Below are 21,317 nucleotides of genomic sequence, written 5' to 3'. Positions count from 1 at the left end.
CTGTTTCCTCCTCTATTAGAAAAGACAAACGGCTGCAGTGCGAGTGTACCTCGTCCTCCATACATAACTCATGGGTGAACATGAATGAAATATGCATGTTGCATCTCTCTCTCTCTCTAATACATATGACAAAGACAATATGGTGACACACATGCATTGTAGGTGTATATGTTGTATGCAACACTTTGTGGGGGGTCTTTGATTGTTTTATTTTTGTGGGTGTTGGTTACTTGGAAGATGAGTAAGAATTTAATGCAATTTGTTTTGATGAAGTTTCTTCTGATAGTGGTTTCAAGTTGATATAAAAGACAGTCTTATACACAAAGGCCAAACAATATCAGCATCTCCCGGTTTTGTTTAGAAAAAGGACAGAGAAAGAGAGGAGGACTACAGCTGATGGGAGGAGAGGAGGGAGCAAGATAAAGGTTAGGAATAGTGATGAAATGAAGAAATGTGCTACGCCAGCGACTCCGGCAGGAAGAAGGACAGGAGTGAGCATTTCTGCTCACTGGTTGAATTTTTAAAGGTGTGGGGAGGGGTGTGTGTTGTGCTGGCCTAAGCAGGTCCATCGAGTATCAGCATTGATTGTGGACTCTCATCCACTCTCTCTCTCTCTCTCTCCCTCACTGCAGTAAGACTGATCTGCGACCTCAGAATGCCTTAAATCAACATGTTCTGTTTCACATTGTTTCAGCACTAACTTGGTGTTTTGAGCGTGGCATTATTGTGTGCGATGATGTGTTTCAGTTACGGCGGCGATGCATGGGTTATTATAGCAGCACTGGAGCAGTAGTCCAGCCAATTGGTCTATAAGCTTAAAACATTTAAATCGAGCAGGGGCATTAAAGATAGGAGGATGAGAAGGTCAGGCTTTACTTTTAATCCTCACACTCCTCATGGCAGAGGAGAGAGACATGAGGCACAGAGGCAGAAAACTTTGTTAGGGAAGGGGGAGACAACGCCGCTGTAATGCTCTTTATTCTCTTTCATGCTAAATTTAGCAGGTATACCACTAAAAACGTCTAATAACCATTCCCATTTTCACCCCGGTGCTAAAATTGTGACATCACAAAAGGTGGATGAGCAGCTCAACAGAGCCCAGATTGTCCCCAGAAAAACAAAACAGTGTCTCTAACCCACTACTGTCCCAGAACTACTCCCCAGCCAATGACCCACTATGGTGGACATCTCTTTCAATAACTATAGAGACCAACAAGACAGTGAAACACATACATGTGACTCTTTCAGTCCATCTTTCAATTGACCCCCAATAATGAAACATAGGACACTTAATAATGCTGTAAAACATTCATGACTATTTACAGGCTAATGTTGCTCATAGTGTTGTGCTGGAAAAGATTCAGGAATGTGCATCACTGCTAAAACTGAAGAAGATAATGAAGACGTTACATTGAAACAAAGGAAGCTCATTTCAGGCCCATTCTTACACCAATTCTACAAACTAGAACAAGGAAATAATTATGTATAATTGAAATGCTATAATAATTACACATTATTGACAGTGTATATGTACAAATGAAAATGGGCTATATCCCCGGGGCAATCAAAAACTGGTTTCACCTTTCACACAGTTCCTCCAATCATCATGCAGAAGCCCAGAACCCGCCCACTTTGCACCGACTCCGAGAGAAGCGGAGCTTCCGTGGAAGTTACGTTTTGTCCAATCCCCGTCAAGCTCACCACAGTGAAAAAACCTATTCTATTTACTGCAGAGGCTATTACGGGAATACAAAATCATATGATCAACAGCTGATTCTGAACCAACCGCTAACACGTTTGGCAATGAAATGTAACTCAAGAGGAAGCTGAGCTTCCTGTGCTGTCTTACTGTAGAGCGATCGCCACGCATGCTGCTGCAGATGTAGGCAAATGTACATTTAGTAGATGCGTTTAGATGCAAGATTATTAAATCTCTGATCTCTGAGACATAAAATGGCTTAAAAACATCACCCTCCTTCATCCATCCTATTGTTAAATGGAGACCTTTCTCACTAATGAGAGAGTGTTGTGAGTAGAGGTTCACATCAGCTCTGTGGATGAGAGGGTATTATAGTAAAGTGGCGGGTGCCTATCCAGCACAGCAGCACACAAACTATACCGCGGTAATCTATAATCTGTGTTTGATGCCAGGGCTGTGGTCATCATCCACATTTGTTTGGTTCGGACTGACCTGGTTTTTAACGGGACGACAACACAGCGTTATTAACCTTTGCTGGTTTTTCATGCTGTTTGTATTCATACATAAGTTTCATTGGGTGTGTGTGCACAGGCAGAATGGAAAATGTTGTCATACTGTTAAGGTAAACATTGAGTGTAATCACTCATTTAGGCTCGATTTGGGGTTACAATTGTTGCTGCTTTTTATACATTATACATGAGAGTGCATTGTTGATTTCACTTGTCTTTTAGTTCTTTTATCCCACATTTCTTTTATCTGTCTCTATCGGCTCTGTAATCTGCTGTGTGCTGGAGAATCACGCCTCTCTCTCTCTCTCTGTGTGTGTTAGTATTATTAATCCACATTTTCTGGTCATTTCACTGTGTCACCATGTGCTTGCTGTAAATGTGGCAGACAGTGGAGCTGTTGGTGGTGACATGTACAACTCACAATGGCGCCAGCTGCTTTTATTGGACAATAATGGGAGGCTGCCATGGATAACTTAGAGGGACGCAGGCACAACCTTCCATATGGAGGGGTTTTTATTGAAGACAAGACGTTGGGTGCACATGTGGACCATTTTGCTGTATAACACATGTAAAACATGATTTATTTATTCTCTTGCGTTGACGGCATCAGACAGTAACACCTAGAACAGTGTGGTGGGTGCGGCTCAAGATGTGGATGAATGATTGTTTTTCCCTCAAGGTTTGTAAACATGCATTCCCGGTGATGTGACGCACTGTGAGACACGAGTCCTGATGAACTTGTACTGTTTCATGTGCTTGTTACACGCAGCAGCATTGATGATGCTTTGAATATCCCAGGTCACTTATGTAAACTGGGTTGACTTATACAGCAGATTATGTGTGTTGTTATGTATGAACTGATAATAATGCAATCACAACTAAATGAGCCAGCTAGTAAATTAATGTTGGTTTATTAGATTAAAATAACCAGGAAAATAGGAGTTCACTGTATGTAGTGGTATAGACAGAGTGAAGATCTGTTGATAATAATATGATGATTACATAAAACTAACAATGGCTGAATCTGATTCATGGAAAACATGAATATTACTATTTTAGCAGATTCTCTCTCTCTCTGTGTCTGTCTGATAAAACAAAACAAAACCATGTGACATCTTCTGTTAGAAACTAAGTCGTAATTATATTGTTGGTGTGGGTAGAGTGCAGCTATTGGCGGTTTCTGGTTTAGCTGGTGGCTAGTTGTTAGCATGTGGAGCGCCATTCTTACTATCAAACAAACTTGAAAATAATAACAATAGTTCTTATTCTATGTGCTGGGATGGCACATGTACAAAGCACCCAGGCTAGCTTAAGTCAGACTCAGGTCCAGCTGAAGATAAACAGGCAGTATTAATTTAACTATCAATCACATTATCTGGGTTTATTCCATTTAATGACATGTAAACATGTATTATTGAATTGGACTTATTAATTCAATGTCATGATAAATGAAGTGAGTGTGTTGATGGCATCACAGCGTGTCTTCTTACTGTATGTATTTCAGGTTAAATAAATGACACGTCATGTGTAAACGAGGCGACCGCAGATCAAACTCCACTGGCCATTTGGTCTCACCTGTTGGTTATCAGTTTGTTTTTTCTTTTTTGTGCGAGTCACATGGTTTGTGGCGTAACACACACACACACACACACAGAGCCAGTAGAATGTCCTCTGAAGGAGTCACCATATCCTGTCTCCTCTGGCAGGTACTGGAAATGTGTCAGCTCTGTTTTAGCCACTTCAACTTCCTCCTACTCCTGAGATAAAACTTCCCCACGTCTGCAGGGGCCTCAGTAATACAGTAATACTGCATGTGTGGAAACACACTGCTGTCTGCCCACTGTGGAAAAGATGAATGTGGTATAAATTAAAATTCAGGCTAACAATGTACAGGACAAAAGCCAGCCGTGATTTTATTTCATGTTCCTCTATCGAGCCAGTTTCTCTCTCTGTTCTCCCTCGACTTTCTCCCCTTCCTCTCCTTGCTGATGTCCAGTTGAGGCACCTGGGAGGAAGCAGCTGTAGGTGGTGATTACAGTTCAGACTCCAAAATAACCTCTCCTCCTCCCAGCTCTGCGCTCTCCCTCAGTTCTCTCCTCCTCAGCCGCCCTCTTCTGAACTTCTCTTTCTCTAAATCACAATCATCCACATAACAACAGTAACATGTAGAGATTTAAGCCCAAACGAAAGGAGGAACGTCAGGAGAACGGGAGCCAAACTGCTCTAAATGAACTAAACTAAACTCTGTTCGTCTCAGATGGATTTCATTAATCACTATTGCTGTGTGTGTGTGTGTGTGTGTGTGTTTGTAGCCATGTAAATAAAGTGACTAGCACACATTGCCTGCCTCATCAATATGAGCAAAGGTGAGCTCAGCTCAAAACAGATGAACAGGATGAATAACATTAACTGAGCATTCCGGCATATGACCTCCCCTCGCTCCTCCCACATCTAGTGTGTGTGTGTGTTTACTAAAGCTCCCATCAGTCACACGCCCGGAACATTTCACACACACACACACACGCAAACACACAAACTTCATACATACATACTGACACTGAGTTTGATCAGTGATCTGTCTGACAGCAGCAGTATACACCACCACACACACACACACACACACACACACGCTGTAGCACAAGCCATACTCATGTCGGTGGTGTGACAAGAAGAGCTGGTGCTCGGACAGAACTGTCTTTCTTTCCTCTTCCCCTTGGCTGTGGAGCACATCTCCACAGTGGAACAGGAAGGGCAGTGTGCAGGGTCACGCGCTGCCCAGTGGAATTCCCCCTGAACTGCAGGGAGCTCACGAGGGCAAAACTTGTCTGTGTTTGACCCAGTTCAGATAATGGAGTGATAGGAAAACTGAGCCTGTCATATCCCTGGCACAATCATCGATTAATCATTTGGTCCATAAAATATCAGAAAATCTTATGATGATTTCTTTGTTATCCAGAGCCAAGAAATGAAGAAAATAGTCACATTTAAGAAGCTTAAACAATCGGGAATCTTGTTTTAATCATGAGAAAAGATCGATTAATCGTTTCAGCTCTAATGGACGCGTCAGCTCAGGCGTTTGCTGCCCTAAAGTAGGAGGTTGTGTTACGATGTGTCCTCAGTAAAAGTCATTGAATCCCTATGAACGTGGTGTTCCATGTGGAACCAAAGGGAGTAGTGTCACGTAACAGCTGTAGCCACAGAAAATATAGGTCACTCATTCAGCAGAAAGTAGTATGGCAGTGGCAGTGAGGCAGATATGCAAACATCCATCATATATTCAGATATAGGCTTTGTCTTCAGGACACAATCTGAAGTGTTTGTTTTTCTTTTTGGGAGTAGTTGACTTGACATGAAAACGAGAGGCGGATCTAGCCCAGAAAACATCTGGCTCTTCCCCATTAAATGACTTCACATCATGGCTGACATCACACGGGATAGTCCCGAGAGTCCATTCCAGTGATTGCGGTGTGCTTGGGTAATTGAGGTCCCACCCTTGCATACAAGAAACCCTGGTCTGGCTCCATCCTTCTGCCTGGAACGGGGGGCGGGGGGATGGGGGAATCAACATCTGACCAAAGAGGGGAAGAACATGACTCAGCTGAATGAGACACATGTCATGTAAGCATGCCCTCAGGAAGTAACAGCACTCTTTGGATGTTTGTCCCATTATTACAACATACTTAGTCTGTGTCAGTGTAAACATGCATGTAAACAAGAATGAACACTGTTAATTATACAAATATTCCTCTCGCCAGCACACTGATCATGTGACATTCAAGTGCTACATTTAGTACGGTGGTAGAATGCATCATAAATGCCATTACGTGTATTTAACACAATACATGTAACTAAATAAATCTGAACAGAATTCTGAAATTACACATTAACCAGCACATACATTTATAGTATGTAATACTATATATATATATATATATAGATGTATATAGTTGAAAATTGGAATAAAAATAAAAATTGAAATTCCAATTTTTCTCCGCAAGCTGTCGTCCACTGTGACTATTTCACAGGGAGCCAATCCGAAAATAGTATTCGTTGTTGCTGGGTAAAGTCTGAAAATAGATTTTCGCTGCAAGAACTTGTTCCACAAACGTCTTCTTCACGCTGCCAAACCTCGCCGCTAGTCTCGCGAGATTAATGAGAGTAAAGCCAGTAAAAGGTTTGTATTCAGATTAAATTAAATAATCTATCTAAATAAAATATTAAATAGAGGATCGATTTTAGTCGTTTAATTGATTTTTTGGACCCAGCCCTATTCCAGTGTTGAATTTACTTAGTAAGGTGATACAACAGAGTACATCAGAGTAACCACAGCAGCGCTGCTTGACTCACTGTAGGACCATTACTATAGCAAATGAGAGTGAGAGATCTGTGCCTATTGATTCCCTGAGCTGTCAATACTCCACTTTGAATTCTGACACAGCAAACTAATGGTCTCCGGGGTTAGTGGCAGCCAGACACACACCCACTCGCCATCCCAGCACCTATGGGTGTAATGGACAAAAAAGAGGCCAAATCAATACATCAATACAGGACGACCCGCCTTCACCTGCTGCATCAGCCATTTCACCAATCAGCACCATGTTGAGAGCATGCATTAACAAGGATGCCGCTCACTCGGCCTATGATTTCTCACACGTCCGCCCCATTCACGACAAATGGAACGTGGCCCGTTAAAGCACTTCTCTAGTCTCGATGATCCCTCAAATTTGCTTTACATTACAGTTTTGCCATTCACCCATTCACTCACATGCACACAGCGCGTCCATGTAGCCATGCAGCACTATTTTTTTACATCAAACTCTTTCATAGCAATTCACACGCTGCTTCGCAGCCACCAGGAACAACATGGGGTTAACTGTCAGCATGTAGACTAGTGGAATACCCGGAATCAATCCCAACCTTCCGGTTGAAAGGTTACTCCTAAATTGTGACTTTTGTTGGGTCTGAAACGTGAACTGTTTCCTGTGGCCTTAACTGACATGAGCTGTATTTAATTTTGTTTGTATGTATGTAATCTTTGTATATTTGTATTGTTCTAGTTGAAAATAAGAAAAAACAATAAATATATTGTTAAAAAGAAAAAAGTACACACACACACACACACACACACGTGGACCACAAAGTATTTCTCGTCTGGTTTAGCAAGACACATGTCTGTAAGTGTCCAACTGACAGGCTGTCTATAGTCCACTCTCGTGGTCATTTAACAGCAGGGTAATGGTGTGAGCTGTGCTGGTTCACTGCTCTTCCATGCTGTTGCCCTGGAGGCTGGTGTTGTGGGGAGAGAGGGCTAACCCTTCCTGATCACACGGAGGGGAAAAGGCCACTTGGCCTGGGGAGAAAGGAAAGGACGTTACAGTGGGGAGGGGTTTGCACTGCAGGGTGACAAAAGAGCTTTTGTAGATGTAAGTTTACGGCATTAACCCCTTTCTCCTCCCCACTTCACACGAATAACAAGAAATCAGTGTGACAACTGAGCAACAGCCCGAGGCAGTGTGTTTGATTATGCAGTGTGTGTGTGTGTGTGTGTGTGTGTCTTGTGACAGAGCTGACATTCTGGAGAAATGAGAGAGTGGTCAGCTGTTGTCAGAATGCCACATAGAAGAGGATTTTGCAGAAAAAGGGAAGAAGGAGCCCTCGTTGCACTTCTACATGTTAGTGTCAGAATTAGTGAAGCTACAGTAGGCTGTCAACATGGATCTTTGGCACAGCGCCGCTGAGTCGGGCTGACCTGTTTATTGTTTTATTATAAATGCAATTAAAAACGGCAAAATGAGATGGAATCAAAAAGTTACTTCTGGGTCATTCAAATGTGTGTGCGTGTGTGTGTGCATGTGATGCCTGCAACCCTGTGGCCTGTCCCCTCAATGGGACATCTGTCAAGCAGAGACACAGTGTCGACCTTCACTGAAGTTCAGCCAACCACAAATATAGATATATAGGTATATATATAAACATATTGGTACACGTCCCTCACTCAGTATTTCATTTTCTTAATGCATCTTCATTTTATTTGCTTGGCTTTTTTCCTCATACAGCCTCATACATGTATGAACACTTTCCCAGCCTCCACCTCCTCTCCTCTACATCCTCTCCGTTGCTCCCTCCCACATCCTCTCTGACAGTTTGTGACACTCCCTCCCTGGGGCAGCCATCAGTTCAGATGAGCATCATATGTGACAGAGCAGCTTTGTCTTTTTAAGCCATTAGCAGTCCCTCTCCTCCCACACCGCCATCATCCCTCTCCGTTTAGCTTTTATGTGCTAGTGTGTCCACATCTCGTCGTGCTGCTGTAATGGAGTGTGTATCCGTTTACATCTAAAACACGATGTGGCCTAGGATGAAGAATTGATGAGTGTAGATGTGTGACAGCACTGATGGCATTCATGTTCAGTCTCCTTAATGAACTGGTGTTGTATTTACAGGTACTACACTTACAGGTAGGCAGGATTTAATAAGATTTTCCAGTTGGAGATTTGTTTGGCAGTTTACCTCCCTCTTCATAGGCCAGTGTAATTCTCCCTGCTCTGCACTCCCCCACAGTAAACTGTCAAGCCTAATACAGGCAGGAATGTCCAGTCACCTGCTCCTAAAATGCAACAGCCCTGTGCTACACTAACCTAATATAGACCTGCACAACACCAGCAGGTTGGATAACACTATTATTGCTCATTGCATATATTTAAACACACACCTCAGTGTGCATAAGCTCAGCTGTTAGGCCACAGTCCTCCAGCCTGGAAACTAATATCTACCGTTGTAATTATTTGACGTGATAGTATAATATAATATATAATGTGTCACAAACATAAAGTTTAATAAACTTAAAGCGAGGGTCTTTAATTTCTGAGACAAAAGCAGGGGGGTGTAGCTCAGTGGTTAAGACCGGTACCCCGTGTGCTAAATGACATGTAATGTAATGTGTCTGTAGCCCAACCTGTGCACACCCTGCCCGCACTTTTCCAGCAAGTGAGTATGGTCTTCATAACAAGCCAAGTGTACACCGCCGAAGCAGATATGATCACCAAAACAGAGCGAAATTGAAAGAAAGTGGAGCCAGAATTCACAGTTCCACAGGATGTGACGACTTTCAGTGTTTTGGAGGTGAAGGCCGGCAATGTTTGGTTTCATTTTGTCAAAGTGTCGTCTCCTGGTACGAGGCTTTCCAGACTTACAGCACACTGTAGGTAGATGTGATGTTAAATGAAGGCAAATATCACGCAGCACGGACAAAAGAGACTGAAAGAAAGAAGAGTGGTTGCATTTCAAGCATGTTAGCCGTAACCTCTTAAGTGCTCAGCTGTCTAACTCATGTGCATCTGTGACAGAGTTCGGATCAAGCTGTGAAATTAGATTCTCCTGGCAGACAACGCACAACACAGTCGACAGTGTGGCCTAACTCTTGTTTGCTGATGATAAACGCTGAATGATGATAACACTTCCACATGCGTTTGTCCAGTCGTGATCAACGCGTTGATCATTTTCACAGATCTCAGGAACAATGTTACGACATGTGACGTAAACAAAGCACATTAAAAGCAGACTGAATGGCATTGGGTGGAAGCTCTAATCATATAAAGACTTTTTTTTAACTACTGTTCAGCTTTCAAACCCCATCAGTGAATAGAGTCTGACAGCAGAGGCACACACTCTTCACTTTACCTGAGACTGGAAGCAGGTTAATGTAACATTAGCCAGGTTTGTGTTTAGTGATCCACACAAATTGCTCTTAACTCAAAACAGACGTAAACAGACAGGGAAACACAAGTGTATACTCAGGTGTGTGCTGAAGCTTCCCTGTGCTGCATAAATATTTGTGTTGCTAGTTTTGGGGTTGTTTGTTTCTGTGCAGCTTTAGCTCCGAGTACACAATAGAGCTCAGGTAACATAGTTTGTTATTGTTTGAGCTGCTTTCACACATGCGCTGCATCTGTGAACATTACTAGATATCACCCACAGGAGTTCTACGTGAAAAACTCAAAATCCAGTTGACTTTGTCCAGTAGTACGTCCTGCAGGGACAGATGGCGGAGAGTCAGTATGTGGGTCTAATAGCTGTTATTATATTTATATAATATAATATATATATATATATATATTATATAATATTATTAAAAATCTAATAGCATGTATATGGGTCTAATAGCTGTTATTATATTTATATAATATATATATTATATATATAATAATATATATATGTATATATTATATAATATTATTAAAAATCTAATAGCTGTTATTATATTTATATAATATATATATTATATATATAATAATATATATATGTATATATTATATAATATTATTAAAAATCGAATAGCTGTTATTATATTTATATAATATATATATTATATATATAATAATATATATATGTATATATTATATAATATTATTAAAAATCTAATAGCTGTTCGTCCACTGACTCAAACAACACAGCACTTCAACAATGAAAAACATAAAACATGGAGGAGAGGGGTAAAAAAAGAGAGCTGAAGGAAGGTGACTACAGACTTTCTGAGCATACTAGATCCAACAGCCAGCAGATGTTTCCTCTCCTCACCAGCCTCTTATCCCACCTTCTGTTGCCTGCCTATACTGTACATAGTCTGCTCGGTGGGCATTCTGTCACAATGGGCCTGCTGAGTGCATGAGAGCTGTACCGGGCCTCTTCTCTAGTGGAGGGAGACTGATGAGACTGAGTTTTGTGCTGTAGGTTTAAGGTCTTCTGGGCTTTTATTTTGTATTTGTTTTTGTGTGAATGTGTTAGTCATCTAATAGTCCATCATGACTCTCTTTGACGGATACGGAGCCTAGATCATGTGACCTCTCATACAGACTGAAAGCCCTCATAATGCCAAGCATGCGTGCCCATAATAGCTTAGCATTCATAACACACACTCTCACACACACACAGGTTTGCGCATATAGTCTTCTTAGGACATGGCTTTGACTTCCACTCAACTTTGAGATAGGTTTTACAGTACAGTACAGTACATGTTTACATTTTTCATGCGCTAACTTTTTTAAGTCTTGATTATTTTGTAGGATCAAACGATGGGGTTAATATTCAAAAATCAGGACAGAGTACTGGCTGAAAAGATTGAGGTTTTTTTTAATTACTACTGCAGCCGAAGAATTCCTTGAATTTTTTGTTTCAACCCGTATTTTGCATATATAAATTATCAAAGATATAGAAAAAAACATGAGTACTATGAAGCGAAATGCTACATTTCTAATTCTTTATCATCTTAAATTCACCACAATTCAAATCTTAACCCTAAACTTAACCAGTTCTTCAGAAATTAAGTTCTGCCTCATTGGGACCAGGTTTTGGTCTCTATGAGGACTACTGTTCTGACAAGATCAGTGTTTATGCCAGAAAAGGTCATAAAGATGTAACAAACACAAACGCGTACACCACAGCAATACCATGGACACCAAGTTTACACTAGTAACCCATGTTTATACTGGAGGTGAGACAGCCCAATCCAAGATGATAACTCTGGTACACCTAAGTGAAACTGAAGTGTGTTTGTGTATGTGTGTGTGTGTGTGTGATGACCCTCCGGTCCCTACCACCAGCCCACCTGGCCTTATTTAGAAGAGCTGCACGGAGCCTGAAGCAGCAGCACGCCGAGGACACCCAGTGTAACAGCATGTATGTGGCTGATCACTGTGCTCATTGCCCCCTCAGAGGAATTCCTTTGTCTGAGTTGTACCTAGAGCGACCTAAGACAAGAAATATAGTCCACTGCCTGGCTGTCATTTTGTCATGGCAGCACGACAACGACAAACCACGAGTTATTATCTAAAAAATCATTTGACAGTTTCATTTCTGTTTGGAATTCCACAATCTGTCGCACGGTTAAGTCTTTTAAGCCTTTCTTAACGTTCATCAACACCGATGAGTGTTACACAATGACTTCCTTAACACTTGAAAGTATCATCCAGCAGATTAAGAGAACAATAGCGCCATTAGCATTAGTGTTATCATGGAAAGTGCTCATCAGATGGGAGATGAGCGACCCACAGGGCCAATGTGCTCCCGTGCTAAAACCTTGAACAGCATCATTAAGAAGACAAGAGCATTGTCTTCCAGCTTACTCTTTGAAAGGATTTGTGTAAAGTTTACAAAAAAGCATTTCAAACTGTTGTGCTTGCAAAGATTAATACATCCAAGAGTCAGAGAATGACTTGACCTACTCCTTTGGCCCAAGTATCAAATGATGCACTGAAAACACTTGCTGCATTCCAAAAAGGTGAGATATTTTCATCTCAGTGTCCAGAAAAACAGACGCACTGTAATGGATCCATGTAGTAGTTGTGTTGCTCTCATTTGTGTGCACATGACATACTCATCTGTATTGAAAATAATGTATTTGTGTTATTATGTTATTATAACAGCTGCAGACAAAAGAGAGAGCGTTTTCCTAACAATTAAAACACTCAGTGAATAAAAGTTGTTGTTTGAGGAGTTGTGGAGTTGGATGTTGTGCTGCGTACATGTATCCATGGAGACGGACCAAGATAAGAGTTGGTTCTAGGTGTGACTGACCTGCTATGGCATGGTTGGTAGACTCTTGAGGGGAAGAGACTTGGCGGTAGGAAACAGACTATTGGGACCCCTAATGACCTGAACAGTATGTGAAGACACATTGTCACAATCAAACAACCTTAACCTGACTTCAATACAAGATCAAGACTGTGAACAAGCTAACCATGAACATTCCCCATTTCTTTCCTTTTTTTTGGTTATAGGCACTTGAGTTGGCCTTCCTGACTCTGTGGGAGGACGGCTGTTGTTTTAACAAAACCAGTGGCGTTTACCTCAGAGCTGAATGAGGCGCCTCACCTTGAGACAGCATACTTGAGGTTTTGAATGGCACAGCTTTGTTTTACTTTGGTTCGAGCTGGGGTTGTTTTGTAGTGGTTGGCCTGCCTGAGAAAATGGCATCGTGGAGCCACAAGGGCAGACTCTGTGACGGCAGGTCTGCACTCTTTGAGGATGCCTGTGGCAGCTTCACGCTGCTCGCCAGACTCTGAGGTCCCAATAAGATATGTGATGTACAGACAAAGTGAGAGAAGTGCAGACTGTCTTGATGAGTCAACCTGTCAAGCAGAATAACAGCAGCCCTCAGAATAAGTGCTCAGATTAGTCAAATCAGTAGCAAAGAGACAAATGATTTGGACATTCCAGGCATACCACCTCAGGGCTCCACACTGCGACCAAAATTTTACATCTACTCGCCCTTGTGCAACTAAATGTGCCAGTTCTGTTTGAGCAGGCTACGTTTTGAATTCAAAAGTCCAAGCCCCCTTTCTTCAGACTCCCCCACCCGCGAAACAAATACCGATTAACGCGCACTGGGCAGCATCTGTAATTTTCGGCACTTTTCAGTGATGCTAACTTTTTTGGATACTTGTTTAAATGACAATGTGATGCTGAAAAACAACAAATACTCTCAAAGGATCACAAAGACATAAAGTTAACCTGCCTGTCCACTAGAAACAGGGCGACCATGGCATCGCTTTGCAGCCCTTTCTGAGCTCTCAGCACCGACCCAGGTCTTGGATCACTCTGCAAGCTCTGGCGTTGTCTTCTGAGCATTTGCTTGATGCATCACAATCATATGATTTAATTTTGGGATGTATTTTTTACGTGCCTGTCTCTTCCATAAGTAACTGACATTTGACATTTTTGTGACAATGCATTCATTAGTTGGTTACACTCAGGGTGTGAAAAGGATTTGAAGCAGTGCAGTTAAAAATGCTCCAGAAAATGATCTCACACCTGACCTTTAATATAAACTAGGGCTGAGGCAAAAATGCTCTGCATGGAGGCTGCGTTCGACTGCCATGTAAACACAGCACTGGGGGGCAGGGGGGCAATGATGCCGTAGCACGTTGAATTACAAACTCAGCGCGTGGAAAAAGAAGAAGAAGAAGAAATGGAAAAACAATACAGAACCAGCTAATGTAGACAAACTGGAGAGTAAATGTATATATATATACATTTACTTTACTTCATTTTAAATACACGTTAACTCACTCGCTCTCTCGCACACACACACACTAACAAGCAGTCCAGGTACAGCAGTGACAACAATGTCATATTTACATCTGTTTGAAAGATCATTCAAAAACTGTGGGTGACCATTTAAAGAAAAATCTATAACGATCAACAGTTTATTTGTTTTTGCTTTGCCAAAATATGTTAAATGGGCAATCAAACAATTAAAATGTTCTTGTCAAGAAATAATCCAGTTAGTGGCTGGTTTTAAGAGACACATTTTATTTTGGCGCTGTGAATTTAAAACAGCACGTTGTCATGTCTGCATTTATAAAAAATAAATATCAGTGAAAATGAGAGGAAATGTATGTTCTGCTTGCACTGCACATTCTGGTATGGTGCTATATTCCTGCACAGGGTTTTGGATCCCTTAACAGATGTCCTCGTGGGTAAAGAAAGAAGATACAGCGGTTATGCGTTTGTTTCCCCTTCTGAAACTCATTTATTAAAGAAATCACTCACACTGAGGGTCTCCAAGCACAGAAATAGCTCACTCCCACAGAGCTTGAGATATTACCATTCTTGTTTGGCATGCCTCGCAGTATGGAAACACAAACCAAGCAAACTGGTGTCGTACAAATTCACCATTATTCAGTCAGCTCAGTCAGGCAAAAGTCAAATGGCATTAGTTTAAATATGTCTTAATTAGGTTTCAACAATTACCATACGGATTCTTCATGTTTAGAACAGTGACAACACGTCTGTTGGGTGATCCCTACCAAGAGGATAATGTTGGGGCCCATTTAACCCCCCAACCGCCCGTGCATTTGCTTGTAACTGATACAGCATGGCAGGTGTCATAACAACACACGGCTGTCCACAGCAGACATGTTTAAACATAGCTGACATTGACTGTCTGGCACTGCCTTTCAAGAGACACTGGGAACTTTGCAAGGGGGACAGACGTGACGGTGGAGGGTTGAAATCCAAGCAACTTTGCCTCCAATATTTACATGCAACTGTGGAACTGCAGTTATTGTCCAATACAAGTGTTGAACAGGTACCATAATCTATCATCACCAACATATTTAGGCTATTGGGCTAGCATTGTTAGCAGTATCCACTGAATATTTCCGTGTACAACCACGTGATCCATTATTTTCTCAGGTGCTCCGCAAACTTCAAACCTACAGCATGTAGCACAGCAAACTTGCAGATAATCACTCTTCACTGTCTGCACCTACTCATGCTCTCACTCTCTCTCTGGTGCGTAGGAGTCACAACTCCTGTTGTGTGCTAGCATGCTAGCGCTAATTAGGCCAGCTGTCCAAACACTCAGTTGGTCAGCCAATAGGGACGAGAGGCTTTGTTGATGCTAGGTGTTACATCTCCTGTTGAAACACACACTTTTGTTCCATCACCCGCCAACCATTTGGCACAGGAAGACCATCTCTCCTCTCTCTCCACACCACCCTCCACCCTCCACCCTCTGCTCCTCCTCTCACGGTGGCCGTCGCCATCTCCTGTCGGCACACACCAGCACATTGATTTTGCCTCTACAGCTTTATAGTCTTAAATTCTTTTGGCACTGCTGGTTGCCTTTGTAACTGCTGACCTCAGCGCTGCACCTGAGTGGCCGGGGCCCCAAACAGCTTCTCTGACACATACTACAGTACCTTCTGTTTCAGAATGAAGAGTTGCACCCTTTTGCCCTGCTGAGTGGACAATATATCATCTGGTGCAGTTGCTCTGACAAAGAAGGAAACAAAAGGAAGAAATACGTGGAGAGGGAAATTACAGATATCAATTATCCATCGATATGAATGTGATCCAAGCTTTGTGCTTCCTTTAGAACCATGTACAAAGTATGTGTCCCATCTTGAATGGCAATCATATATATGTATGTATATATATATATATATATATATATATATATATATATATATATATACATATATACACACATATAAACAATATTGTGGAGTGAGAAATAGTGTGAGGAGAGGGAAAAAGGTTGAGAATGAAATAACTGTCCCAAAAGGATTTTGCAGCTGCAGCACAGCAGCATTGACCCTGTAAACGACTCATCAAATAACAGTGCGATTCCCTCCTCCACCACCCACCTTTCATCCCTCTGCCCCCACACCTCCTTCCTACCACCTCCCCCTCAGCCTGAACCTTGTACGTCTAACGGAGTCTGTAAAAATACCTGTTGGTTGGTAATGACCCTCACAGTGTGGAGAGAGAGGGAGACAGACCTCACAGAAACTGTTCCCATTGATTGAGAGAGAAAATCAAGAGTCTCCCAATTATACCTTCTCATGACAAAAGCATTAGCAGCCACTTCAGAAAGATGACAGTGAGTGGAGTCGAGGGGTGAGAGAAAGAGAGATGATGACACAGATATTCTGCAAATGAATGTGGCTGGTGTGTTTATGTGTGTGATTGCTGTCTAATGTGAGATAAAATAGCTGGAGAGGGAGTTTCAGTGCTGACTGGGCTGCTCTCAGTGGAACAGAGGGATGGGGAGGGAGGTGCAGAGGAAAGGAAGTGGTTTATGTGGACGTAACACAGGTGGAATTGAGAGACACACACACACACACAGGACTGTCAGTCAGGAAAATGCATTTCCCGTAATAACCCTCTGTAGGTTTGCTGTCTCCGTGTCTCCGGGCTCCATCAGCCCATAACACAACTGACCAGGTCACACCAACTCCCACACAGCACACACATAAACCACCTCCGGCCACAATCTAATGACCCGTGTGCGTGAATCGTGTCTGTGCAACATGTTGGTCTTTTGTATATTTAAGTCTTTCATCAATCTTTCATCTACAGCTTTAATGTGCATTGCGTAACATTATATTTTAATAACCCCCATTCACTCTGTCTACGCTGTCCAGTTTTCTCCCACTTAAACAATGTACTTTGGGGATCAAGTTAGATTTATCTAATCTCCTGAAGTTGGCCCATCTCTATTTGACTGGTGTTCCCTCCTACTTCAACCATTCCCTGTAATAGTTGACATTTAGTGTATATTTAAACTCTCATGGCCTTTCACATTCAGTACTCACCATGAAGGAGTATGTACAGTATACTTCCTATTATCTCTATTAAGGATAGAAATACTCAAAGTGTCGACACAGTCAGACAAGTCATTCTAAACCTCTGCCGTCCATGTCCCTAACACACAGTGACTAACTACAATAATGTGGTGGAGGCCGGCTCAGAGTCAGATGACGAGGACAAGCTGCACATCGTGGAGGAGGAGGGCCCTGTGGCAGACGGAGCCGAGTGCGACAGCACCCTGCCAGATGACGAGCACCCCAGGGATCACTGCTGGGATCCAGGTAAGTCCAGAAACATACTCTTTTATCACCATTGTTGCAAATTCATCACGAATCAAAAAGCAAAAGTTTATCCAAAGTTTTCAAAGAATGAGAAAAGTAAACCAGTGAGGGATTACAGCAATCGCTTCACAAGTTTTACAAACTAAATCAAGTTTTTCAGACTGGGTTAAGAGAGGTTTTGTTGACATCTGTACACAGGCTGCAGGCTTTGTCTCATTGTGAAGCACAGTGTGTAAGGAAACAGGTACTACACGCAGTGGATTTGTAACTAAGGCAGGAAGCGCGACATTAAACAAAGACAATGCCAAAAGGGAGAGACCTTCAAGTTCAGAAAACAGCCCGACAACCTCAGAGCCCCGGTGAGACCTGTATGGCACTGGTGGGCATTAGAAGGGCCTCAGTGAACTTCTTTTTACCTCAAACCATGTGGAAGTGACATCAGAGGCAGCTCACTTCCACAGGAAATGCTGATATCACACAGACCCCCACACACACACACACACACTCCTTCATAACAACAACTGCAGGTGCTGAAAGATGTTTCAATGCTTCCACACTGTGTGCTCACCTGACACTTTAGTGTGTGCAACACTAACCAGCTCATATGTTATTAAATGCGTTGACATGATATTTAAGCACAGGGAGTTTGGCTGAATCTTGCTCAGAGACGTGTGGAGGGGAACCAGTGGTCAAGTTAACAAACTATCAATCTAATTTAGGGAGGGACTTTTTTAGAAAATTCCTCTCCAGTGATTTTACTTCAGTTTCACCTACCTCAGTCAGTTTCAGTTGCCGCATGTAGACCTGCGGTGATGCTGTCATCCTCCTCACCACTCTGCAGCGGTACCTCTGTGCATAAAAGGAAAGTTGGAGGAAGAATAATGTCATTGGTTTTGGCCAGGGCCTGTGAACATTAAACACTTTAAAACAGCAAGCTGGCTCTGCTTCACAGTTATGCCTGATCACGCATATTTGCCTTCACTCATATGCATGAGCGTGCACGTTGTGCGCGCACACACACACACACACACACACACGCACACCTGTCTCTATACTCTGTTGAGCTCCTCGTCTCATACATCAAACAACATCTCTGCTGTCACACTGGATCGGACTGATGAAACGTGGAGAAAGCCACGGTCGTTTAAACAAACACACTTCTCTCGTCTCTCATCCCTTCATCCCTCCCTCTGTTGGTTTCACTTCTGAGAAGAGGGAAGTCTCTGGTGCAGCCTTGAAAAATGACCACCACCCACTAATCTTCTCCTCGGCGCAGCCCTGTTTGCTTCAAATTAAAGCCCTGCCCCCTTCTCTTGAGACTGCTGCACTCCAAAACCAAACAGTGGTTTTTCAGCACTTTGCCGTCTTGTGTGAGATCTTTTCCACGAATCCTTTCTCTTTTTTTTAACACCACTCTTGTTCTGAATCATTCCTCTTGATTATATGGTATCATGGGCCCCCCCCCGGTCACTGTCATTACTCATTCACACCTAAATGATTATGTAGTAGCAGAGCAGCCCCGCGTTGAGGCAGTAAACTGCAGCCTGCTCTCACTCCTCTAACCAGATGACTTACTCCAGGAGATAAAGGTACAGGAGAGAAAGCTGACTTGGGAGGACCTCTGCTTTATATTTACTGTGTTTTCGAGCATGACTACGTCTGAGAGAATGGGCAGGGTGGAGCTGGAAAGCTCTGAAATCATGAGGCAGTGACAGACAAAGACCAGATTTAACTGCATGGAAATAGAGCCTAAGGATACAAAACGAATGAATGTCGAATGTGTTTGATGACACTTGTGCTGCGCTACATAATCCATACGAGCACTGATGTGATGGTCCCTGGATCATGTGTGCTGCAGGACACTGGAACACCTACATTCCTCTGTGCAATATGTCATGGTGCGATGCTAAAAGTGAGCCACCCTCTGCACAGGAAAGGGAGAATCTCTAGGGACAGCACAAACGTCAAATAGCATAAATCAAGAAGTAAGGAACTCATCCTACATTTTGAATTACCACACATCTGCTATCTATTCCATCCCATCCCCTTTTCATGGGTGATAAAGCATAGCTTCTTGTTGGTGAAAATCCTTTATCTGTGATAAAATCGACAAATATGGTCTGAATGCACAACCACAGGAAGCAGTGGGGACAGAGGTTGGCCAGGCTAGGACAGGAAATGCATCTTGGGAGAGTGTTGTATCATGTTGCAGAAATGTAGGCTGATAATGATGAGAGAGGAGTGTGGGAAAGAGAAGAGGAGAGAGTAGGTGGTCTACTGGTTTTCTTCTAAGAGGTGCTGTAGTAAGGTTATGCTTACTTTTTTACACCAGCAGATTTTCTCTTGTGCATTCACACCCTTGAGTTCAGCACACTGTATGATGTTTCATGGGAACATTCTGATAACAGAGTTACCTCCAAGAGGCTGTCAACCTTTCCTACAAAAGGATAGGATAGCCACACACACACACACACACACACACACACACACACACACACACACACACACACACACACACACACACACAGAAATAAGCCAAGAAAACAACAGCTCGTCATAATTTTACACCACAGAACCTTGACTGGGACCCACACTTGGTCAACTGGAGATTGTCAACTTTCAGTAGCCTGGAGGTGTGTTTGGGAGTTGAAACACAGCCATGTGAGCACTTTCCTGCATGCATGCTACATATTTTACTATACTTGATCAAGAGCCATCATAACTGAGAAAAATATTAAGTAATTAAAAATAAAGAATTCCAATAGGTCCGTCTAGTTTAGCCTAAGAACAGGAAAGAAATGGTTTTTAAACTTTATGCTAAGAAAACAGGCCATTAATCAAAGCTTCATGGTCAAGGGACTGGCATGAGAGTGGTTTTGTTTTTGTAATCTACCTCTTTAAAAAGTACATTTTTATATAGCACTCAACTAATGAATATGCTCAAAAATCATGTGAACATGTCCAGTGTGCTGTTCTGGTTGTGGGAAAAAGTCTATAATATGTTGCTGACCCTCCACTGTGGAATGAGAATTTCTCAGCACCTGCTGTTGGTTTGTTTCAGGGCTGGAGGTTTCTATGAATGGTGTTTAATAACCATAGCAACAAATGGCTGCAGATATTGTTTTGTAGCTTTATTAAGGTGCACCAGAGGAAGCCTGAGCAGTGCTGGAATTCAGTGTGTGTATCCGTGAGTCATGAAGTGCTACACCTGTTCCCATCTCCATGGAGAATGCAGCTGGCCCCGTCTTTCAACGCCCACGATTCACAAAACACAATTCTCAAATCTCCACTCAGAAGGGAGAGCTCTCAAATCGGTCCATAAAACATCTGCCGAGTAAATATTATCACAGGATCCTTGGTAGCCTAACTTAGCTTTTAGCTGATAGGTCACTGTGTTTATTCTCAGTAATGATACGAACATATCCTTAGAGGAATGATGCCTGTTTTAATTGAAGACACACTATTCTTGGTTCTGGGATCCACTTCAGGAAGTGCTGGCTGAGCAGGGATCATAGCCATAGGAGGAAAGGAAGCTTTCATGTATCATCAGGTTACCCTTCCTATAAGCCTGCTGATTGTTAATTAGTGCTCTTTATACTAGCGAGTCGGCCTCATGTGATGTAGAGGAACAACGTGCTCAGGTCCCACATGCAGGTTCTCATTTGCCTTAATATTAAGCTCGGTCTGAAGGCCAAGCGTCTGCTGAGAGGAGTGTGTTTCTGGGTACATTCC

The 21,317-nt window shown here is 42.5% G+C and overlaps 1 protein-coding gene across 1 annotated transcript in view; it reads left to right on the top strand.

Moving 5' to 3' along the window:
• Positions 1-21,317, top strand: part of zeb1b (zinc finger E-box binding homeobox 1b) — a 49,462-nt gene that overhangs the window by 16,910 nt on the left and 11,235 nt on the right. Inside the window, exon 2 of the mRNA XM_044029782.1 lies at positions 17,430-17,585. Within this exon, the coding sequence (XP_043885717.1) occupies positions 17,430-17,585 (156 nt within the window). The remainder of the gene's footprint in view (positions 1-17,429; positions 17,586-21,317) is intronic.

Source organism: Solea senegalensis, linkage group LG1 (genome assembly GCF_019176455.1).
Source record: "Solea senegalensis isolate Sse05_10M linkage group LG1, IFAPA_SoseM_1, whole genome shotgun sequence".
Lineage (NCBI taxonomy): Eukaryota > Metazoa > Chordata > Actinopteri > Pleuronectiformes > Soleidae > Solea > Solea senegalensis.
This window is presented reverse-complemented; position numbering and strand designations above follow the sequence as displayed.